This window comes from Salvelinus namaycush, chromosome 38 (assembly GCF_016432855.1).
Source record: "Salvelinus namaycush isolate Seneca chromosome 38, SaNama_1.0, whole genome shotgun sequence".
NCBI classification, from domain to species: domain Eukaryota; kingdom Metazoa; phylum Chordata; class Actinopteri; order Salmoniformes; family Salmonidae; genus Salvelinus; species Salvelinus namaycush.
This window is the reverse complement of record NC_052344.1, coordinates 11679479-11704257: the sequence shown is the minus strand read 5'-3', so window position 1 is coordinate 11704257 and position 24779 is coordinate 11679479. Positions and strand designations below refer to the sequence as shown.

Here is a 24779-nt window from a genome sequence, read left to right as displayed (position 1 = left end):
ACTGGGAACTCGGAAAAAACAAGGTCGAATCCTGATGACGTCATTGATCTTCAGGTCGTAGCTCTAGAAAGAGGCCAGATTTGGATGACCGTTCAAAACGTATTTTCCCAGTCGGAGCTTGTTTATTCCCGACTTCCCAGTTGTCTTGACCTCGCTGAAGTCCAGTTTTCGCAGTTCCGATTTAACAGTTGAAGCACAACTCATGCTTCATTGACAGCATGGCCAATGTTGAATGTTTATAATTTTAAACTTGGAAAAGAGTCCTTTAATCCCAGATTTGGGACCACACAGCCACTCCACTGAATAGCAGGCTAGTGATTGCTTTGTAATGCTTGAAGTTAGCCACTGTCACTGATTCCTTCCAAACCACTCATTGTTGAATTAGCGATTTCTAACTTGTTGTGTAATCTTTCTGTCCAATGGCCAATGAGCCATTATTTCTCTTCATATGACAAGGATTAAAAAGGATTTGCCAGTAGATTGTTGACTTGATTCGTGATGATGACTGCCTGCTAAGATTTCGAAAGTATGATGATGGCATGATTAGTCCAATCAAAGCTACTGTACATATAACGTGATTTGACGTCATTTTATCTGTGACCAATGACTTTGAGCCTTCTTGGACGGGCAGCACCCAAGTGGCTAGAATTTTATAGCTCTACCATTAGATTTGGTGGTGACGTAGTGTCCCCATGAGTGACAGAACACTGAGCCAATCACGGCGAAACACTCTGTATTTTCTGCTGGCTTGTCCCACCACCACCACCACCACCACAGAAAGCACTGAGCTAGGCTGAAACACCTGCATTTTGGAGCTGAGAGACCATGTTGTATGCGGCTTTATTAACTCAATGATATATATATTTTTACATTATTTGCAAACTGATATGTGACACTATTAATGCCAAAATAACATGCAAAACAGGCAAGGTCCCCCCCCCCCAAAAGAATATAGATTTATTTTATTTAAAATATTTTTTGCTAGAAATGTGGTTCTGCCCCACCTGCTTTGAATGACGGGTTGCCACTGGTTGGTGGTAATCCCTCGGATCATATGATCGTATGTCAGAGCATTTGACTTTATAATGTACAAGCTGTGTTTTCGCCCCCTTGGTTTTGCGCCTCCTCAGGCTCGTGCGGTGGAGGAGATCTTTGTGGGCTATACTCAGCCTTATCTCAGGGTATTAAGTTGGTGGTCTGTTGATATCCCTCTATTGGTGTGGGGGCTGTGGTTTGGCAAACTGGGTGGGGTTATATCCTGCCTGGTTGGCCCTGATCGGGGGTATCGTCGGACGGGGTCACAGTGTCCCCCAACCTCCCCCGTCTCATCCTCCAGTATCTATGCTGCAATAGTCTATGTGTTTGGGGGCTAGGGTCAGTCTGTTATATCTGGTGTAATTCTCCTGTCTTGTCTGGTGTCCTGCGTGAATTTAAGTATGCTCCCTCTAATCCTCTCTCTCTCTCCCTCCCCTCCCAGAGGACCTGAGCCCTAGGGCCATGCCTCAGGACTACCTGGCCTGATGACTTCTGGCTGTCCACAGTCCACCTGGTCGTGCTGCTGATCCAGTGTAAATTGTTCTGCCTGCGGCTATGGAACCCTGGCCTGTTCATCACACTTATTACCTTATCCCAGACCTTATCCCAGACCTGCTGTTTTTGACTCTCCTTCTCCCTCTCTCTCTTTCTCTCTCTCTCTACCGCACCTGCTGTCTTGACCTCTGAATGCTCTGCTATGAAAAGCCAACTGACATTTACTCCTCAGGTACTGACCTGTTGCATCCTCTACAACCACTGTGATTATTATTTGACCCTGCTGGTCATCTATGAACATTTGAACATCTTGAAGAACAATCTGGCCTTAATGGCCATTTACTCATATAATCTCAACACGGTTCAACCAGAAGAGGACTGGCCACCCCTCAGAGCCTGGTTAATCTCTAGGTTTCCTAGGCTCCAGCCTTTCTAGGGAGTTTTTTATAGCCACCGTGCTTCTACATCTGCATTGCTTGCTGTTTTGGGTTTTAGGCTGGGTTTCTGTATAAGCACTTTGTGACATCTGCTGATGTAAAAAGGACATTATAAATATATTTGATTTGTTTGCCAGAACCTTCTCAGCCTGATGTTATTTACAACATCTTAAAGCTCTAAAAGCTTTCATTGCACAAATTGCACCACTCACACTCCCGATGCTCTACAAATGTCATAGGTTTAATAAAAGATGTCAGTTCCGCCAATAATCATTTTAAATGTAGCACACTATAATAAGAGCATTCATGATATAGATAAATACAGACAGTAGTGACCAATCATTTGGAGTCAAATATAATTAATCTAATTGTATCACCAGAAAAATAAAAAATAAACTTAAAAAAGTAGTTGACAAATTGTAAAATTATAGCTAGATAATTTCCTTTTACCATCAATGTCATGATCTTGACCATGAAATTAGAACATGGACAAATATTTTTTAGACGAAACAATCTTTATTTAGATTTTTTTAAATACTATTTTTATTGACAAAAAATAGACAAATTATTAAAGTCAGGCAAGAACACATACAAAAACCACCGTACATAAAAATCTTAATAAATAAAATAAAAAGATGACAAACCACATTACTTCAGACGTCAAATATTACATTATAATATTATTCTAAAGTACAGACACTTTTTCTGTTACTATGTAATCTGAGGGATTTTTTTTTTTTTTTTAATTGTCAAATTAATGTCAAACGTTGATTTTTTTGTGCATTTTAGCTAACCCTAACCCTAATCCAAACCCATGAATAGCTGAGCCGACAAAGTGAAAAATCTGTCGCTGTGCCCTTGGACACCAAACTACTATGGCTGACGCTGTTTAAAAACAACACATTTCACTGCACCTATCCCGTGTGTGTGACAATAAAACGTGTTTTTTTTTAAATCCCCAAATTCCTGCTACGTTAATTCTCCTAACCTGGTACGAAAGTCAGGGACTTTTATTTTGAAACGTCGTCGGCGTTCATGACACCGGAAGTAGACTCTCACGTTGCGGAAGCAAGCACAAAACAGCGGCTGCACACATGTTGAAGCAAAAGCATCATACAACGACGAAAATGGAATTACATTTGAACAACAAGAAAACAAGCTCACAAGACTTGCTCGCGTGTGGAAACGGAGGAGGTTGGATCCTTTTTCCGAAATTACTTTATCAACTGATTTAACTGAGTTGTTTAGCCTGTTAGCTATCCTAGCTACATGCACCAGCTATTAACAACACCGTGTTCCAGTGGAGGCTGCTGAGGGGAGGATGGCTCATAATAATGTCTGGAGTGAAAAAAACATGTGTTTGATACCATTCACTCCATTCTGGCCATTATTATGAGCCGACCTCTCCTCAGTAGCCTCCACTGTTAGCATGAACACATCAGTGTGGTCAGATGTAACATTTCGGTGTCCTTGTACATAGGTCTTCATGACAAGCTTCTCCTCAAGTCGAAGGGGCCCAAGGCTGGCAGTTCTTTGCAGACCGAGAGGGTCCCAAGAAGTAGCGGTGAGTTAAAAACATTTCTGGCGTTTGTTTGTAGATTGTCTAGAATCTATAAATAGCCACATCTCCGCCAGGATGCGCTGTTATTCCGTTTCTGGTCATTGCCTATATGGAGATTCTAGCCCATCTTAATATGTGCATTGCTTGCTAAATATGTTCAGCAGATTGCTACGTGTGTAGTTACATACATACATACAACTGTGTGTTGTGTTTCAGTTCTGGACAGACTGCAAAGCTTCCTGCCCCAGATGGCCCAGGCCAATGAGAAGCTCAAGTTGCAGATGGAGCAGGCACCTGAGGGCCACTATGACATAGAGAGGGTGGAGGAGTCTGGACAGGTCATAGAGATGGTGAGTGTGGCTGTCTTTTTATAGTGAGGGAAAGTGTGACGTCGGAACACCACGAGCAGGCCTATCTTATTGTGTAGCCTGAACAGCAGCTAGTGGTCTCTGTTTGTTTTTTGACGGTCCCACTCCAAAAGAGGTAAACAGCGACCACTAGCGGCTGTTCAGGCTACATATTGTGGAACAACTGAGCAGAGAAAGGGCCCTTATAGTTTTCATCAGCTCAATTCAACTGAGACTCTGCGATATGACATTGCCACAATCAACAGGTTGAACCGCAGGTACTAATCAAATCACATTTATTTATAAAGCCCTTCTTACATCAGCTGATATCTCAATGCTGTACAGAAACCCAGCCTAAAACCCCAAACAGCAAGCAATGCAGGTGTAGAAGCACGGTGGCTAGGAAAAACTCCCTAGAAAGGCCAGAACCTAGGAAGAAACCTAGAGAGGAACCAGGCTATGAGGGGTGGCCAGTCCTCTTCTGGCTGTGCCGGGTGGAGATTATAACAGAACATGGCTAAGATGTTCAAATGTTCATAGGTGACCAGCAAGGTCAAATAATAATAATCACAGTGGATGTCGAGGGTGCAGCAAGTCAGCACCGCAGGAGTAAATGTCAGTTGGCTTTTCATAGCCGATCATTCAGAGTATCTCTACCGCTCTTGCCGTCTCTAAAGAGTTGAAAACAGATGAGCGTGCAACAATACAATGTGCACGGCTGGGTTTTTTGTAATTCTGCTGCAACATTATAGCTCCCGGGGCAACAACCGGGAAGTTTGGCCTTGTGCTTCACGCTCATGGTTTTTGCGGAAGTCTGCCAGATTCTGCTGTTTACTTTGCACATAGCTGACTCTGTCCTGCAAGTGAGACATTGGGCGCGTTCGAGCTGATCACTTTTGTGAAGTCGGGGACCATCGTTGGTCACCGCCTTTCAAAGTGTGTTGCATTATCAGGATAAAAATTGTCCGACTTGTACCTACATGTCGACTGCATAAACTTTACAAAAATCATGTGATCAAAGGTCATTAAGTTTTGACTGCAAGTTTCTGCAGTTGCTCTTCACCAATTTCATCCTGCAGCATCGCCAGCAGTGTGGGAGGCTCTATTGTCAACCAATCATTAGGCTGTTTTTGTTTGACCCACGTGAACGTGACCAAAGACGTGACTGAAACAGGAACCAACTTTGCTGCAGTTAATGTATACAGTGGATATGTACAAATTAATGTGATATTTGAGTCTCTCGCACCAATTGATTGTACAATGTACCCATATATTTTCAGTTTGTGAGTGTGATATAGGGGTTGGAGACATGTTTATTTTGACATAATAAGGAAACTTATAGAAACTGTGGGACACTGCCATGTTGCACTGAACCACATCAGTGTCTGACTTTTGGCCTAGCATTCAAATGAGCTCATTATGTTGATGGGATATAAATGGTGTTATGTCATTGATGATGACATTGATTCCCTTGTCTCTCTATCAGGATGTGTCGCTGGTGGAGCTCAGTAGTTCAGACAGCGACTCGGACAGAGAGTCTTCGCAGGGCGACGACGCCGACTCAGACTCTGAGGAGGAGAGCGAGCTCACAGAGGAGAACCTCAAACTGCCTGGCAACAGTCAGAAAAAGAAGGTTAATATCCAAGTTCTGGAGAAACAAGAGGATTAGGCTGTCATAGGCCTCTAAAGAGACTACTGGGACAGTTGAAATGTAGAATATTGACATGCGTTGGTAATACTAATCAACTGACGTGGGATCAGTTCTCCTTCTCCAAACCTTTTTCATAACCATTATGAGTGAAAGAATAAGAACTGACCATGGGTCAGTGAATCCATGGTCCTGGAGGGCTAATGGATTGACAGTGTTTCAGTGGATGGAGACCTGCCGCAGTGAGGGATATAGGTGTCTACATAGGGGGGTGTCACTTGCGTTTCAGTGGTATTTGAGCCATATTGAGATGGGGACTAAGCATTGAGTGCATTCTCAAGAATGTGAAGTAAGAATATGCCTTATATAATTTCCTGTTTATCTGATAACCCTAGGATACTTGTAAGGTTAAAGTTCATAGTGGCTTGATGGTATATTGATGGCAGAGAAAGAAGACATTTAGCCTATCTGTATTCAAGCCATTTTCAATAGATCATATTGTTTGTGTACATTTCAAGTATTTAAGCAGAACTGTTTGACTGAATTTCTCATCTTCAATACCAAATGTTTTATTATATCTGTCTGCTTTGTGTTATGAATCGGCTTAGTCCCAGCATTATGTTATGGTTGGTCACAAGGTTTGTGAGCTATGACGTTTTTCCCAGAAATATTTTCCTGTACCAAAACCGTATACTGTATTTCATAATAAAATGTTATGAGATCCTAGATTGTTGTGAATGACACAGCATACACCAAAACATTCATGGTTAAAAGGAAAAATGGAAGTATAGACCATGATAACGGATGAAGAAAGAAATCAAGGGGTTTATTCACCATTGTACAACATTTATGCTGGAAGACAAACAATACTGTATGTATCGGGGCTGGTTTTGCACAAGGTTTGGGGGAGAAGAGTCTCCCACATCTCCATAGAGACCAGATTTCCCTGCAGTTTTCATAATGCTCATTAAAATGGCACATACAATGAAAATATGATAATCTTGAACATATACGTTCTTAGTGTTAGCCGTTGTATTCGTATATCAACAATAGTCTTTCTAAGGTCGTTTATGTAATACCATGTTCAAATGTATATGTTATTTACTCAACTTAAAGGGGCAATCTGCAGTTTGTTCATTTACTGTTGGACTTATCCATTGATTCTTGAATATACCTTAGAAATGCTTAGTTCATCTGTCTAACCCCAAATATAAGTTTGCTTACTTTTTTTTAAATTACAAACAAAGTAAACTATATAGCCTCAACATGGTTAAAACTATAATGTTGATGTCATGGATGGTCAATCCTTGCATCCATAGCTCTGTCTATGAATTTGAGAGTAGTAAGATTTCTCTAGCCCCATCTTTCAGTTTTTTACCAAAACGGGCAGGTAGGTTGGTGTGTGTTAAGAATGCATTATCTAGTGTTGTAACCTATAGTGCTCCTTTTCTGACAGAAATACAATGTCAAAAATATATCCAATTATTCAGTGTTTTTCTTTTGTTATAAAATATTTACAATTTAACTATAGGACTTGTGGATAGAAGTGTGGCGCCTAACATTGCTGAACATAAATGACATACATCTGAACCTGCATGCTTGAGCTAAAATGAAATGTCGCATAAAATGTGTGACTGACAGAGCAGGAGGCGATTGTCTGAAGCGCTCTGCTTTTGAAAAGCAAAACGTTCTTTCTTGATGAGTGGAGGAACCGAAAACTTGAACACTCAAAGTAAAGGGGGGTTGATCCAGACGAATCCACCTTGGCTCCGGAATACTGAAATCCACCTCTGCGTTTGATATGTGCGTTTTCCCTTTTGTAACTGTGGAAAACCGCCTGTGTCCATGATGTGTCCGTAATGCAAGTTCCCGAACATAATGCTCAAAACTGTAGGCACCTTGAGACGAGGACGTGGCAGAGGGTAAGACATCAAAGGTCTCCTCTCTCACACACCTGCTGTTGGCAAAGCCAGCTGGACTCCTGATTGAGACTGACTGGAGAGTCGTGATCAGGTGGATTGATTGATCAGTCGTTGTTACAGTTTATTAGGAGGGACTGGCTGCCTTAGTACTCAACAGTCACTGCTTTGGTCCTGAGGTATTCGTTAAGAGCATCCTCTCCTGCCGACAGAACAGAAGCACAGTTCAACGGTCAAACTCAAATCAAGCAAGGCTATTCAAAGCTCTTAGGCCCATTTTCTTTGAACTGTGTTTCAAGAAAAAGAGGTAGGCAATGGAAATCTAGGTCTATTTATGACAGACCACCAACAAAAATCAGTATATGATATGATCCACATTCCAATATGAGTGTCCAACATGAAACCCCTTGCCTAAATGATTACATGATTAACCCCAGACTCACCAAGGTCTTTGCCGAACCCGGACTGTTTGAAACCGCCGAACGGCGAGGCCACGTCGGTCTTGTTGTAAGTATTGACGAACACAGTCCCGGCGTCCAGCCTCTCACTCACGTACATGGCCTTGTTGATGTCACGAGTGAACACGCCGGACGCCAGGCCGAACTCAGTGTCGTTGGCTCTGTTTAGCACGCCATCTATGTCACTGAAGGTCAGAAGGGGAGAAAAAAAGACATTGGTCAGGGTTGGGAACCACAAAGAGCTCTATTACTTGGGTCTCTGATGAAGAAAGGTTGTCTCTCTAAAGACTGAGGAGACGTACCCGTCTTTGAACTTGGACACCACCATGATGGGACCAAAGGACTCCTCTTTGGCAATGAACATGTGATCCTCCACATCTGTGAACAGTGTAGGCTCCATGAAGAACCCTGGAGGGAAACCACATCACAGTGTAGTTAGCAATGATTATGATGGTGGTTGGCTGAAACATTGCATTACAGTGGCCTCCAATTGTGTTGTACTGTCAGTATTCACTAACCAGTCTTATGTTACTAACTATTCAGCGGTACATGTACTATTTTATCCTACGTATATACTACATATTATATCCACATACGGTCCACAATGTCTATACATCCCATCATATACAGTTGAAGTCGGAAGTTTACATACACCTTAGCCAAATACATTTAAACTCAGTTTTTCACAATTCCTGACATTTAATCAGAGTAAAATTCCCTGTCTTAGGTCAGTTAGGATCACCACTTTATTTTAAGAATGTGAAATGTCAGAATAATAGTAGAGAGAATGATTTATGTCAGCTTTTATTTCTTTCATCACATTCCCAGTGGGTCAGAAGTTTACATATACTCAATTAGTATTTGGTAGCATTGCCTTTAAATTGTTTAACTTGGGTCAAACGTTTTGGGTAGCCTTCCACAATAAGTTGGGTGAATTTGGGCCATTCCTCCTGACAGAGCTGGTGTAACTGAGTCAGGTTTGTAGGCCTCCTTGCTCGCACATGCTTTTTCAGTTCTGCCCACAAATTTTCTACAGGATTGAGGTCAGGGCTTTATGATGGCCGATCCAATCCTGTTGACTTTGTTGTCCTTAAGCCATTTTGCCACAACTTTGGAAGTATGCTTGGGGTCATTGTCAATTTGGAAGATCCATTTGCGACCAAGCTTTAACTTCCTGACTGATGTTTCTTCAATATATCCACATAATTTTCCTGCCTCATTTTTAAGTAATTAATTTGCATTTTATTGCATGACATAAGTATTTGATCACCTACCAACCAGTAAGAATTTTAGGTCTACAATTTTGTTTCTGGTGTCCTTTGACAGCTCTTTGGTCTTGGCCATAGTGGAGTTTAGAGTGTGACTGTTTGAGGTTGTGGACAGGTGTCTTTTATACTGATAACAAGTTCAAACAGGTGCCATTAATACAGGTAACGAGTGGAGGACAGAGGGGCCTCTTAAAGAAGAAGTTACAGGTCTGTGAGAGCCAGAAATCTTGCTTGTTTGTAGGTGACCAAATACTTATTTTCCACCATAATTTGCAAATAAATTCATAAAAAATCCTACAATGTGATTTTCTGGATTTTATTTTCTCATCTTGTCTGTCATAGTTGAAGTGTACCTATGATGAAAATTACAGGCCTCTCTCATCTTTTTAAGTGGGAGAACTTGCACAATTGGTGCCTGACTAAATACTTTTTTGCCCCACTGTATATACACTCCGGACTCTGACAATGCTAATATTTCTATATTTCTTAATTCCATTCTTTACTTTTAGATTTGTGTGTATTGTTAGATTATTACTTCACTGTTGGAGCTAGGAACACAAGCATTTCGCACCCGCAATAACATCTGCTAAATACTGTATGTGTATACGGCTAAAACAACTTGATTTTAACACAGGTTATTCTACTATAGCTACTTTGGTATGAGTGCATACTGTGATACTAAGATACTATAGTATAGAAAAGACACTGCTTCAAAAGTGTTTACCTGGCCTGTCCACCTGCTTGCCCCCGTACACCAGCGTGGCGCCCTCCTTCATGCCCACCTCACAGTACTCCACCAGCTTGTCCATGTGGGCCTTGTGGTTCTGGGGCCCGTGGTCCGTGGAGCGGTGCAGAGGATCACCCACCTTCATTTTCTTTATCTCCTCCACCTGATGGGGGAAGAGGAGGGGAGACGGAGGAAGAGGAGGAATGCAAAGGCTATGACGAGGAAAAGGATCTTGAGAGACCCTTGAGCTACGCTACACGGAGACTCAGTTGTTGTGGGGTGGAGGAAACGGAGGAAGGGGAGGAAGAGGAGAAGTGTATTGTGTGTTTTGGACTGTTGTGGGAGGGTTCAGGATACTCACCACTCTCCTGATGTACTCGTCATGTATGGACTCCTCCACAAACAGGCGTCCAGCAGCGATGCAGTTCTCTCCTTTGTTGAAGAACACAGAACTCATACCCTGCAGAAAGGGAGATGGAGGGGAAGGGAATATGACGAAAATAAGAGCAGGTCAAATGAAGAAATTCGAAGACACGGGTACGAAGTCTCTCTCCTCTTTTCCTTCTCCTTTAGTTACTCTCTCTCTTTTCTCTTTCCCTCCCTCTCTCACCATGCGCACAGCCTTGTCCATGTCACAGTCGCTGAAGATGATGAGTGGAGACTTCCCTCCTAGCTCCAGAGAAACCTTCTTCAGGTTACTCAGCGCACAGCTGCAACAGGAAATTACACGCGAGCATGAGCAGGAAGTAGCTCAATATCAGCCAATCAGGAATAAGTGGGGTACCTTTTCATGATCTGTTTGCCGATAGGGGTGGAGCCTGTGAAGCCCAGTTTACGGATGTCAGGGTGGTCAGACATGCGCTGTCCCACCATCCCACCTATTAGAGAGATGGGGGATAGGAAGGTAGAGAGAGAGAAAGGTGTGAGAGGGTGGCAGGGGGAGAAAGGGTAGTAGAGATGGGGGAGAGTGGGTGGTAGATGGAGTGAGAGAAACATAAAAATAAAGATTAGAATTTAAAACCTTACCTAATGAGTCACCCACAGATCTCCTGGAGAACCTCTCCCTTCCCACAAGCGCTTGCTCCCTTGTGTCCTGTTACCTGAGCCAGGAACGATGTTGATGACTCCCTTGGGAATGCCAGCCTTCACAGTCAGCTCAGCAAACTTCAGGGCTGACAGAGGAGTAACCTTTTGGACGAGAGCAGAAAGTGAGTGAAACACGTTCCTTGCTGTGGACACGGGGAAACTCTTCAAGTGAATCAAATGACATCTGATATTCACATATGTTGTTCAGCAATGTCCAGTGCTAGAGATGCCATTTTAACACGTCGGCCTGCAGAGAAAGGTTACGTTAGGTAGAGTTGTGTGTGACAGGTAGTCGTGTGTGACTGCCGTGTTACATAAGTTGTTCACCTGCTGGTATAAAATCTATGACTGAATCTGTTGTAACGTGTGCAGGTGTATGTGTTCTCACCTGTGCAGGTTTCAGGACCAGTGTGTTTCCAGCAGCGAGGCAGGCGGCACTCTTCCATGCCAGCATCATGAGTGGGTAGTTCCAGGGAATGACGATGGCACACACACTGGCACCCAGGAAACACACAACACTCACCATGAGCGGGTGCCTCAGGTCAGCCAAATGCAGTGGTTACTACAACCAATACTCATACTAAAACCACTACTCATGAATCTTGTTCATATCTAAATCCATATTGATATTTCCTGGTAGAGTTGTATGTGAACTCTGACCCCTTACCCCAGAGGTTCCTTCTTGGTGAAGGTCAGATTGCGATTGGGCCTGGCCTGGTTGATGGGTATCGTCTTGCCCTGTAGCAGACATGATATAATAGACATGATAAGATATGCATAGACTACTAGAATACTGAAAAATATCTAGATAACTAGGTCAGGATTTGGCAAACAGGGACATGTGAATGAAAAAGAAGTGGAGCCAGTTTCATCATACAAAACCCTGCAAACATCTTTATAAAACCCTCCAAACAAAAAAAAGAAACGTCCTCTCACTGTCAACTGCGTTTTATTTTCAGCAAACTTAACATGTGTAAATATTTGTATGAACATAACAAGATTCAACAACTGAGACATAAACTGAACAAGTTCCACAGACATTGAATAATGTGTCACTGAACAAAGGGGGGGCTCAAATCAAAAGTAAGTCAATATCTGGGGTGGCCACCAGCTGCATTAAGTACTGCAGTACATCCCCTCATGGACTGCACCAGATTTACCAGTTCTTGCTGTGAGATGTTACCCCACTCTTCCACCAAGGCACCTGCAAGTTCCCGGACATTTCTGGGGGGAATGGCCCTAGCCCTCGGTCCCAGACCGATCCAACAGGTCCCAGACGTGCTCAATGGGATTGAGATCCGGGCTCTTTGCTGGCCATGGCAGAACACTGACATTCCTGTCTTGTAGGAAATCACGCACAGAACGAGCAGTATGGCTGGTGGCATTGTCATGCTGGAGGGTCATGACAGGATGAGCCTGCAGGAAGGGTACCACATGAGGGAGGAGGATGTCTTCCATGTAACGCACAGCGTTGAGATTGCCTGCAATGACAACAAGCTCAGTCCGATGATGCTGTGACACACCACCCCAGACCATGACGGACCCTCCACCTCCAAATCGATCCCGCTCCAGAGTACAGGCCTCAGTGTAACGCTCATTCCTTCGACGATAAACGCGAATCCAACCATCACCCTTGGTGAGACAAAACCACGACTCGTCAGTGAAGAGCCCTTTTGCCAGTCCTGTCTGGTCCAGCGACGGTGGGTTTGTGCCCAAAGGCAACATCGTTGCCGGAGATGTCTGGTGAGGACCTGCCTTACAACAGGCCTACAAGCCCTCAGTCCAGCCTCTCTCAGCCTATTGCGGACAGTCTGAGCACTGATGGAGGGATTGTACATTCCTGGTGTAACTCGGGCAGTTGTTGTTGCCATCCTGTACCTGTCCTGCAGGTGTGATGTTCGGGTGTACCGATCCTGTGCAGGTGTTGTTACACGTGGTCTGTCACTGCGAGGACGATCAGCTGTCCGTCCTGTCTCCCTGTAGCGCTGTCTTAGGCGTCTCACAATACGGACACTGCAATTCTTTGCCCTTGCACACATCTGCAGTCCTCATGCCTCCTTGCATCATGCATCATGCCTAAGGCATGTTGACACAGATGAGCAGGGACCCTGGGCATCTTTCTTTTGGTGTTTTTCAGAGTCAGTAGAAAGGCCTCTTTAGTGTCCTAAGTTTTCATAACTGTGACCTTAATTGCCTATTGTCTGTAAGCTGTTAGTGTCTTAACGACCGTTCCACAGGTGCATGTTCATTAATTGTTTATGGTTCATTGAACAAGCATGGGAAACAGTGTTTAAACCCTTTACAATGAAGATCTGTGAAGTTATTTGGATTTTTACGAATTATCTCTGAAAGACAGGGTCCTGAAAAAGGGACGTTTCTTTTTTTGCTGAGTTTATTTCACATATCTGGTCCATGCAGGTGAAACTGTACCTGGATCTTGTCGCACCAGCCGGCGAAGTAGCGGAAGGTCTGGATGGACATGCCTACGTGGGTCTTCAGGGCCAGGGTGTAGACAGCTCCAGAGTCTATGGACTCTATGGTGGCTAACTCCTCCTGGTGCTCCTCCATAAGGTCAGCCAGCCTGGTAGGGAGGGGAGGTCAACAAGAGAGATGGAGGTAGGTTCAAGGGTCCACTGGCAGTCTTTGTCCTCAAAATATATTATTGTTGTATAAATGGATATAAATCTGCACTATATAAACAAGTTCCCTGATAGTAACTATACTCCATAATGAGTCGAGGCAGATCTCCACCAGGCCTCTAGGAGGCGCTGTAGGCTTGGTGCTCACTTGTACAGCAGGGTGCCACGATCTCTAGGGTTCATCCTGCCCCAGGGGCCAACCTCAAAGGCCTCTTTGGCTGCTGCTACCGCCCGGTCCACATCTCCCACTGACGCGTAGGCTACCTTACAGATCACCTAGGGAAAAGGGTTCACATTTAATGAAGTACCAATACAACAATGTCCACAAGTATGTATATCAGTGTGTATGTGAGAGTGTATATCTAAGTATGATAGATGAGTAATAGTAGGATGTGTGTGTGTGTTCAGGTGTATCTGTTTAGCATTACAACTCACAGAGCCATCGGCAGGGTTGATGGTATCGGCGGTCTTGCCGTTCTCTGCGTCCTCAAACTTGCCATTGATGAAACACTGCCAAGGCATCTTCACCGTCATGTTGTTGACGTCTTTAGTTGCCTGGGAACCAAACCGTGACATAACATTACACGTCAAAGACAAATTACAGATCCAACCGTGTCTCATAAACATGTGTATATGTGTATATGTGTGATATAAACACATGGAAATACAAGTGGAAAGTGAGTGGGAAACATACTGTTTCTCATCATCAATAATAACACCATCTGTGCTCTGTATGACTACCTGGTCCCAGATCAGTTTGTACTGTATTGCCAACTCCTATGGTCATTAATTGTGGTGCCTTTGCCAACTCCTATGATCATTGTTGCACAACTGACCATAGGAGTTGGCAAGACAGCACAAACTGATCTGGGACCAGGCTACTGTATGACAGTTGTTTGTCTGACTCACATAGTCGATGACCATCTCCTCCTCCTGGTCCTCTCCCCTCAGCCTTCTCACAAACATCTGGATGAAGTCCTGGAAGGTGGTGGCCATGTACACGTCCTCATTCTGCAGCTGCAACCCTGCACACTTCTGCTTGATCTCCTCCACCAGCCTGGGGAGAGGATGGGGATATAGCAGAGTTTATGAAGGGTCATAGTGAGGTTACGTCAGGTCATAGGATTATATGTCACTCAGGTACAATGGGGTCAACTAGGGTCACAAGAGTCACCCAGATAATCAAAAGCTGATCACTGTTAATAAAATACATAACAAATAAACTCTAGGTCAAGTGAGGGAAATGAAGGGTTAAACCAGGTCAATGCCAGTGAAAGCATACACTCACCTGACCACGTCCATAGAAGCAGCTCCTGACTTGAAGAAGTCTGTGGTTTCCTCGATGGCAGTAACGTTGCTCAGAATGCCTTTCCAGATGTCCTGGAGCGACAACACACTGAATCAGTGGCGCTAACTGAACAGCTTCTATCTGAATCATGCGTGTACAACATGGCGGTATACTAAGTAACAGATTCTGTTGTAGTAGTGTCAAACTGTCACACATGGCTACGTGGAAGCCTTCAGCGATACAATGAGAAACGTACTCGTATCTCCTCTGCCATCTTCTTCTCATCATCAGTCAGCTCCACGCTGGCGGTGTCTCCTGAAGAGAAGTACTTAGCAGCAGAGATCATCTTCCCATCCTCAAACTGCAGGTTCTTCACCATCAGCTGTGGAGGAACCAGAGGAGGAAGAGGGTGAGAAGGAGGAGAGACAACACATAGTTAGGGTTAGGCCTGAGCTATGTCTTAATGACTAAACTGGAGAAATCATTCACAAAATGAACATTAGAAGCCATCGGAAGTTGATAGATATAGTGCTCCATGTTACAGCACAGGTAATAAAGCCAACAGGGTTGCCACTAGACACTTGGCTGTATCCTTGTTCATTTCCCATTGATCTCATTTTCCGAGACTCACCGCTTTGCTATCTGACCCGTACAGAACCAAGCCGTTCTTGGTGACGACACCGGCTTGGGACGCCCCCTCTATCTCCAGGGGCTGACCGGCTGGCACCGACTCTCCCAGCATGGACGACCCGTACAGAGTCACAGTCTAAGGAGGGAGAGGACACGGGTTCGATTGACATACTGCCAATGAGACAGACAGACACACACACACACAGTAATACAGAAACAGAACATTGGACACTACATACAGTTCATACACACACTGTAAATGTAATTGTGTGTGTGTGCGAGTGCGAGTGTGTGTTTTAGGGAACGCACCTGACCATCAATGACCGTCCACGCCCCGGGGACTTTGTCGTGGCCGCGGATCCAGTTGTGGATAGCCTCTGCCGGCTGGGCGAGGTTGACCTGGAGGAGAGAAAGAAGATGGAGAGGGTGAGGAAGAAAATCTTCCTTTTCTAGGAATCAGGGGGAGGCCAAACAGTTGGCTGCTTATTATGCAACACTTAGACGAGGGACCTTAAAAATACCCCCCCCCCCCACTCGCCAGTGCTGTAGGTGTCACGACTTCCGCCGAACGCCGCCTCTCTCCTTGTTCGGGCGGCGTTCGGCGATCGACGTCACCGGTTTTCTAGCCATCACCACTACATTTTTCGTATATCCATTTGTCTTGTCTTGTTTCCATACACACCTGGTTTTCATTTCCCCAATTAAGCTACTGGTATTTAACCCTCTGGTTCCCATCGTGTGTTGTGTGTAATTGTTTCTTGTTATGTGGTGTTAGTTTACGCGCTTTACTTTTATGTTCCGTTTTTTGAGCACGTTTGATTTATGTAGTTCTCTCGTTTTTTGGAACTATAATAAAAGTGTGCCTGTTCATTAATATCTGGTCTCCTGCACCTGACTTCACCTCCAATACACCATCCTGACAGTAGGCTCTAGTAAGTTAACACTCCCCCCACCCCGTCAAACCCTACCCCCTCCTTAGACAACCCCTCATCCCATTACTGGCCCTAGTACATCACCCTCTCGCTAAACAGGACTTTTCCAAACTGAGTAATGAACGGGCGTATTGCGAAATGAAATGGCTACAAATTGAGCAACATCAAACTGCCCTAAACAGTTTTCAGGAGAAAACAATCATTTGGGCAGAAAAGTGACAGGACAGGAAAAGATTTGAATGGTTATTTCCTAACATGATATTTGACTTAGTTTCCTTCATTCCCTACAAACAGCCTTAACCAGGTGACGCTGTGGGCAGTATCTCTCGCTGTTGATGTTTCACACCCACATTCAGTATCTCACCTTGGAATTGGACTTCTTCTGGATACCCTCGTAGCTGGCCCCCTCCTCTGTCTGGGGGACGCGTGGGGCCTTCCCATCAGCGATCAGCTGCACTGACTCCACCTGCACCACAAGAATACACCAGCCCCCAAGCAATGTCAGTGTGTTACGTGTTAAAGCAGTGGGACTGTGATCCGATGATGGTGCATTGCTACGGTTACCATGGCCTTGATGCCCTCTGGAAAGAGGAAGCGATTGTAGAGGGAGTCCACCGTGTCGTTGGGTTCCACAGGACACTCTCTCTGGAGCAGAATGGGACCCGTGTCCAGACCGTCATCAGCCCAGAAGATGGAGAACCCAGCCTTCTTATCCCCCTGGATCAGCGTCCTAAGGAGGACACAGGACACAGAACCAGGTCAGACACAGAACCAACGTCATGCATAGAACCACGGTCATACATAGGAACTGGGATTTACACAGAAACAGGGTCATACATAGGAATTGGGATGTACACAGAAACAGGGTCATACATAGGAACTGGGATTTACACAGAAACAGGGTCATACATAGGAATTGGGATGTACACAGAAACAGGGTCATACATAGGAACTGGGATGTACACAGAAACAGGGTCATACATAGGAACTGGGATGTACACAGAAACAGGGTCATACATAGGAACTGGGATGTACACAGAAACAGGGTCATACATAGGAACTGGGATGTACACAGAAACTTGGTCATACATAAGAACTGGGATGTACACAGAAACAGTGTCATACATAGGAATTGGGATGTACACAGAAACAGGGTCATACATAGGAACTGGGATGTACACAGAAACAGGGTCATACATAGGAACCATATGGAGCAGGTCACTCATGGAATCGGTTCATGCATAAAACCAGGAACTAAACCGTGACACATTTTTTGACCAGTATTGTCATAGCAAAATACTCCAGCAGCAACAGGATTTGAACACTTAGTTAATAATGCTGCTAAATCGGTGATTAAGCTATTAGCTGGAAAAAAAGTAGGCTACGTGAAAAGTGTAATAATGTTAACATAACTGTGTGTATGCAGGTTTTCAGTTAATTTATGTCAATCACAAAGCTCATCAGACACAGATCAGTGTCAAATATTGGCTAAATCCACATAGCTGTTCACACACACAGAGACGCACACACACACCCAACACGGATAACAGGAACCGAGAATAGATAAGGGTAGGAAAAAGATAAGACAAACTGTACTCAGCCAAACACATTACAAACAGTTCATCAGCAAACTAGACTAGTTAGATAGCACCACTCTCACTCCCACTCAGCTCTCCAGCAAGTGTTTAACTATATGGGCAAGGCACACACTAAAGACTTTACACTGGTCACGATTACGTATTGACAACAGCTGAAATGATCACATGTGCCTCTGCAGCAGTGATCCTGTGTAGGCCTATTTCAAGAGTCAAGCACACTTGTTATTCTGTCTGTCTTCTCTGGTGGTCAGTTTAGGCCTGGCTCACCCACACCCCCCTTAACAGGCTAACCCTTGACCTTCGTGACAGACAGACAGACAGACAGACAGACAGACAGACACACACACACATACACACACACACACACATACCCACCTACCCCACGCGCCTATAAACCTTAATCCTCTCACTATCTTAAAACCCTTTCTTCTCCCTCACCAGTTGATGGCGGAGGCCCCGCGGTGCAGGGGCAGGATGGAGGGGTGGTAGATGATGGAACCGTGGGCCGGGTGGTCGATCACGTTCATGGGGATGAACTGGGAGCAGAAGGGCATGACGTTGAGCTCAGCCCCCACCGCCTTGTAGGCCGCCACTACTTCTGGGATGGGCTTCCCTTTGACACGCCACCGCGGGAACTTAAAGACCGGCGTCCCGTCCTTCTCCGCCACTACCGCTGGGGGGGGGGGGGGGGGGGGGGGGGGGGGGTAGTAACAGAGATTTGATGACTTTGACAAATATTGGATTCTTTATCTATCTTGTAAATTGATAGGTGATCATAAAGATAGTCAGGAAGACAGGAATGATAGAACATTGCAACATCTCTATATTTTCTCTGTTAGTTTAGACTCGTTTTTCCTTTTGTACAGTATACATTGTGTGAGTGTGTATCTCAGTTTATCTGTGTGACCGTTATCTGTGTGATCTGGGTGTGCGTCAGGGTTGGGGTCAATTCTGAATTGAGTTCCGAATTGCTCTTTAATTTCAATTAAATTATTGAATTTGAATTGGCCACACCCCACATGAAGCAGAATTTGAATAGAATTTGAATGAAAAGAAGTAGAATTTAATTATTTAAATTTATTATTTATTCTACACATCACCATAGTAATGTTTATTTTGATATCATGTATGGTTACCACCACCATGTAGCATAAGGTTGAAACATTCTCCTAAAACAATTTAAAATAATTAATGGTCTGGATATATTCTAAGACATTGTTGTGAGTTGTCTATAATAATTCATAATTTGCTTAGTGTTTTTAAATATCAGAAAAAAATACATTGCATTAGATCAAACACTGCAGTATGGAAGGGAACAATCTAGCGTCTCATGACAATGAAAAATACTGTTTGACATCTTTGAGTTATAATCAAACTAATATTTGAAATGGTATGTGAATTCTTCTCATATGAATGAGACTTTCATGTTTCGCGTCTCAGTTGAATTGCTTTGAATTGCTTTGAATTAAATTCAAATCAAATTCTGCTTCCTGTGGTGTGTGGCCAATTCAAATTCAATTCAAATTCACTGTTTGAATCAAATTAAATTCAGAAATTCCGAATTGACCCCAACCCTGGTGTGCGTGGTGGTTCCGGTCTTCCCCAGTTCCAACCAGTTCCAGGACACAGCCTGCTCCACTACCCTATTAGGGTTAGGGTCACATGAAACCCACACTTTGGCCCCACCTGCTCCACACAAATTAAATTCCACACACACGCTGATGGGAGGGGTGGGACTGGACAGGGGGCTGGCCCGGGGGCACACGGTCCATCTCAGGGTGTGTGCGTGCGTCGGTGTGTGCATGTGTGGTAAAGGCCTGGACACATGGAGTTGTTGGCCTCATCCAGCCAGCTGTCCTAATCTGGGTGCTAAACATGGTAGTAGCCTCATAGTACAAGAAGGCCATGCTTTATGTCATGGCAATAAGCAAAGTGTTAGAGACTGTTTGACTCGCAGACGGTTAGGCTAATAGAGACATTTTCTGTTTACCATTCAACGTTACATTCGAGTGATGCGCGGGCAACCCAACATCAAAAATCTCTGTAGCAGGATAGCTAAAGCTGATGTCGGGACGTTGACACAACTTAACAGGAAGTGAATGTTGACCATGAAAACATGCAGGACTTTTGGCTATAGCACATTATTCTTCTGGCTTTATCTAACTCTATTGTTCATATTTTACCTTGACTTGCTAGCTTGCTAGGTAATCATGACATCTGCGATGCTGTAGACGATAACCATCTGATTCCGTGTTTGTTAACTTGTACGCGCTGAAGTTGCATGGGATCGTATCCACTGCTAGGTAAACAAAGAGGTTTCTGATGACTGTGGGTGCAAATTTTCATGAAGCGGGAAATGGGTCTATAGATGTGACATTACATCATCATTACATTGTCAAGTAAACACTTAAACAGTAGGCAAAAAATACCCACAATCAAACCATCTGCTTTTGTAAATACTTTGCCCCAGAATAACCGGCAAATCAAATGTGAAACAATGTTTTACTCAAATGTCTGACCATATCGTGCAACAAGGTTTCCTTTACAGTACCTGTGTCCAACAATTCAGACCCTGACATGTCTCTGGACCAGAGGTCCTCTGCCAGATCATGGGAACTCATAGGGGAATGTTATTTTTACAGGGATGGCTAAAAATCGTAATAACATAGAGATCTGTTTCCCTGGCCAAAAGGTACAAACCTCTCCATCCTGTGCCAAGAACTCAGTGGGCTGCTGTTTAACTTCACTGCAGAGCAGAGGAGGATGGTGGAAATAGCTATAGGAGGACAGGGTCATTGTAATGGTTGGAATGGAATAAATGGAACAGAGTCAAACATGTAGTTTCAATATGTTTGCTGTGTTTGATACCGTTCCAGTCATTACAATGAGCCTGTCCTCCTATAGCTTCTCCCACCAGCCTCTTCTGCTGCAGAGTCAGGCTGAACTGAAGCTAGACTAAATCAGGGTAATAGGGACTAACAGGGTTTGGTCAGGGGTGTGTATCTCCCCTGTGTGTGGTTGTTTGTTTGCCTAGCAAGGACGCAGTGGCGTTAAACAAAGGATATTGTCCCATCTAGTCAGTTATTCTCTCTATAGAGAGAGAGGATAGAGCAAAGCAGAGATAGAATGAAGAAAGAGAAAGGGGGAGAAGCACAGGACAGGGACCCTTGCCGTCTCAGCTGATGCCTGCTGGGTAAAATAATGTGCATCACATCAAACCAGCCGCGGCGACAGATGGCGGAAGACTTTTCACCTCACTGCTGCTCCTCTGGGTCGACTCAGGGCCTCTCCCTACTAAATCAATGGGCCCACAGTCCCAGGGCTAACGCTGGGCATAAAGGTCTTTGTACAGGAGCCTTAGAGTCAACACGGATCTACCTCCCTCGCTGACAGATCATCAGGGACACCACTGAAGCCATTACGTCTCATTTAGAAAAGTGACTGGGAGTAATCATTTACACAAACTCCACTAACTCAGTTAGACCGTGGGAGTCTGGGAGAGGACGCACTGGATCATGACTGAGGCCATGCAGATGGTAACAATGTAAAGAGGTGGCCATGCTCTGGTGAGGATGCAAGCATACCACTTCCATAAAAGCTTTGCTGAAATATTCATTCACTGAGTCATGAGAGAGACTCCCCCTCCAGTCATCACCAGCGTGTCAATACTTACCCAGAGGGTCTGCCTTGCCATCCCTATCTGGCACAGTGAACACGCCCACCACCTTATGGCCCTGCTTCCGTAGGTTTGTGTACACTTCCTGTCCAAACAGGCTCTGGCCAATCAGAGCCAGTCTCAGCTTATTTTGGTAATAATTCTGGAGGAAACAGGAGAGAAGAAAGAGCATGTGAGTTAGAGTGGTAAAAACTATTTCTCACACACAACAAGAATAGCCTATACTGTACTGGTGGGTTTTAAGATCAAAACACATCGTTTTTCCTCATATTCCTCAGGCTTTGAACCAATATGACCAAATACTGAATACTTGTCCCTAAAATTTCTAAGCAAACAGCTGGAGGCAGGGCTTTCTCCTATAGATCTCCATTTTTATGGAATGGTCTGCCTACCCATGTGAGAGACGCAGACTCGGTCTCAACCTTTAAGTCTTTACTGAAGACTTATCTCTTCAGTAGGTCATATGATTGAGTGTAGTCTGGCCCAGGAGTGTGAAGGTGAACGGAAAGGCTCTGGAGCAACGAACTGCCCTTGCTGTCTCTGCCTGGCCGGTTCCCCTCTCTCCACTGGGATTCTCTGCCTCTAACCCTATTACAGGGGCTGAGTCACTGGCTTACTGGTGCTCTTTCATGCCGTCCCTAGGAGGGGTGCGTCACTTGAGTGGGTTGAGTCACTGACGTGATCTTCCTGTCTGGGTTGGCGCCCCCCCTTGGTTTGTGCCATGGCGGAGATCTTTGTGGGCTATACTCGGCCTTGTCTCAGGATTGTAAGTTGGTGGTTGAAGTTTTCCCTCTAGTGGTGCGGGGGCTGTGCTTTGGCAAAGTGGGTGGGGTTATATCCTTCCTGTTTGGCCCTGTCCGGGGGTATCATCGGATGGGGCCACAGTGTCTCCTGACCCCTCCTGTCTCAGCCTCCAGTATTTATGCTGCAGTAGTTTATGTGTCGGGGGGCTAGGGTCAGTTTGTTATATCTGGAGTACTTCTCCTGTCTTATCCGGTGTCCTGTGTGAATTGAAGTATGCTCTCACTAATTCTCTCCTTCTCTCTTTCTTTCGGAGGACCTGAGCCCTAGCACCATGCGTCAGGACTACCAGGCATGATGACTCCTTGCTGTCCCCAGTCCACCTGGCCTTGCTGCTGTTCCAGTTTCAACTGTTCTGCCTGCGGCTATGGAACCCTGACCTGTCCTCCGGACGTGCTACCTGTCCCAGACCTGCTGTTTTCAACTCTCTAGAGACCGCAGGAGCGGTAGAGATACTCTTAATGATCGGCTATGAAAAGCCAACTGACATTTACTCCTGAGGTGCTGACTTGCTACACCCTCGATAACTTCTGTGATTATTATTATTTGACCATGCTGGTCATTTATGAACATTTGAACATCTTGGCCATGTTCTGTTATAATCTCCACCCGGCACAGCCAGAAGAGGACTGGCCACCCCTCATAGCCTGGTTCCTCTCTAGGTTTCTTCCTAGGTTTTGGCCTTTCTAGTGTGGACATTAATATGGAGTTGGTCCCCATTTGTTTTTCCTAGCCACCGTGCTTCTACACCTGCATTGCTTGCTGTTTGGGGTTTTAGGCTGGGTTTCTGTACAGCACTTCGAGATATTAGCTGATGTACGAAGGGCTATATAAAATAAATTTGATTTGATTTGAGACAAACTCCAACTTTCAATTTGACCATACTCATGTCCATGACCAATATTCAGTTTCACTTCTAACATCCCTCGTGTTGAGTATACATAGACATTTTGTAACGTTGAAAAGCATTTATGCTACTCTTTCCCTCTCCATTGGCAAGTTTTTTTTAGTTTCTGGCAGCCAGACTGGCCCAATGGGCAATAAATCGTGGTCCTCTGGGAGAGAGAGTGGTCTGAAATGCTATTGGCTACAGAGAGCACAACCCCCTCCACCAACTAGAATGAATGCTCAAGTAAGTTCAAATGGCTACTCCAATCAGTGTGTCTGTCTGGAAGTTCATTTGAAAATGGAAAGTTTCAAGTTTCCTATGCCCGAAATAGACTAGGAATAAAGTAAATCTACAGAGGTTCAAGTGTAATAACAACATAATACATGTTAAGACAATGTGTTATTCAATTTTTATAGCCTAATGTAAACAGCTCCCGTGAAGGCTTACACCCAGACAGGCATGGTAGGCTATACTTTTCCAGCACTGAGTGACTACCTATCAGCCGGCTAAAACGGCCATGATAAGAGATACATTTCTGGCGTTACATTGTAACCACCTACAGTAGCAGTTTGATAGGGGCCGGTGTTGTTACACAACACCTACAAAACCATATCGTAGCAGTCCATGTCCCTTGCTAATATCCTGACAGTAACTTTCATGTCAGTCGAATTATAGGCAGTTCGTTGCGGGTATGTGGATTTCTGGATAGTGTGTTGCTAAGCCGCTCTGCTCAGCTGTCTGTGGTCTCTCTCGTTCAGCTGATGCAACTCCCCACGAACCGTACAGTGGAAATAATTCCTGCAGTGATGGAGAAGCGTGCATAACGTGGCAATTGACAAAGACATGCCTTTCTTTGTATGGTTGTTAAAATACATTGTACATAATATACATTCGCCTTTATAGTAATAACTTTAATAATGCTGCATATCAGGTATCAAACAAGAGAACTGTCAAGCATGCATCATATTTTGATTAGATTGTAGGCTACTCTGAGTGTGTCCTGTGCACACCCAGGCATTGACAGATCTGAGACCGAGTCATTCATTGATTGTAACATATGAAGATGACTCAATTTTAACCTGATAGATATTCATGCACCAGAACAACAATGATAACATCGTGTGAATCAGCTGGCAAGCAATCAGGATTCTCCATAGTGACAAATTGGAAGGCAGGGGGACACACAGAGGGTATAGCTGATGCAACATAAACAATGTTACTTACAGAGCTGGTAGAGAATTTCCTAATGATTCGGTTCGCTGTCCACAACATGATGGCTGTATTAATTAACACAAATTAAAATACAACAGAATTAGTCCAACGTGGTCTGGGGACGTGTGGGAGC

General features: G+C 44.4%; 2 protein-coding genes across 2 annotated transcripts; one reads left to right on the top strand and one right to left on the bottom strand.

The window, feature by feature from the left end:
* The first annotated feature begins 3022 nt into the window (after positions 1-3022).
* On the top strand, positions 3023-6249 carry c38h12orf45 (chromosome 38 C12orf45 homolog). The gene is made up of 4 exons (XM_038978252.1): positions 3023-3161; positions 3448-3531; positions 3745-3878; positions 5362-6249. Exons 1-4 carry the CDS (start codon positions 3062-3064, stop codon positions 5542-5544), a joined length of 501 nt encoding a protein of 166 aa, XP_038834180.1. The 5' UTR covers positions 3023-3061; the 3' UTR covers positions 5545-6249.
* Positions 6250-6328: 79 nt separating this feature from the next.
* On the bottom strand, positions 6329-24706 carry LOC120032248 (mitochondrial 10-formyltetrahydrofolate dehydrogenase-like). The gene is made up of 23 exons (XM_038978250.1): positions 24659-24706; positions 21742-21886; positions 18507-18741; positions 17035-17200; positions 16835-16936; positions 15848-15937; positions 15540-15674; positions 15165-15290; positions 14909-15000; positions 14530-14677; positions 14056-14175; positions 13769-13896; positions 13412-13562; positions 11649-11719; positions 11370-11475; positions 10996-11083; positions 10680-10773; positions 10506-10605; positions 10257-10355; positions 9893-10058; positions 8203-8308; positions 7886-8085; positions 6329-7644 (listed from the first exon to the last, which is right to left on the bottom strand). The coding sequence occupies exons 1-23, from the start codon at positions 24704-24706 to the stop codon at positions 7589-7591; spliced, it is 2772 nt and encodes a 923-aa protein (XP_038834178.1). The 3' UTR covers positions 6329-7588.
* Between the last annotated feature and the right edge of the window lie 73 nt (positions 24707-24779).

Bases quoted from the DNA above. Each gene is read 5' to 3' on its own strand.
- c38h12orf45 (XM_038978252.1), top strand. From the start codon at position 3,062: ATGTTGAAGCAAAAGCATCATACAACGACGAAAATGGAATTACATTTG. The intron at 3,162-3,447 runs GTTGGATCCTTT...CCTTGTACATAG, and splicing joins CGCGTGTGGAAACGGAGGAG to GTCTTCATGACAAGCTTCTC. The intron at 3,532-3,744 runs GTGAGTTAAAAA...GTTGTGTTTCAG, and splicing joins GAGGGTCCCAAGAAGTAGCG to TTCTGGACAGACTGCAAAGC.
- LOC120032248 (XM_038978250.1), bottom strand. From the start codon at position 24,706: ATGTTGTGGACAGCGAACCGAATCATTAGGAAATTCTCTACCAGCTCT. The intron at 13,563-13,768 runs GTGAGCACCAAG...CCTCCCTACCAG, and splicing joins CGTGGCACCCTGCTGTACAA to GCTGGCTGACCTTATGGAGG. The intron at 7,645-7,885 runs GTGAGTCTGGGG...TTCTGTCGGCAG, and splicing joins CGGGTTCGGCAAAGACCTTG to GAGAGGATGCTCTTAACGAA.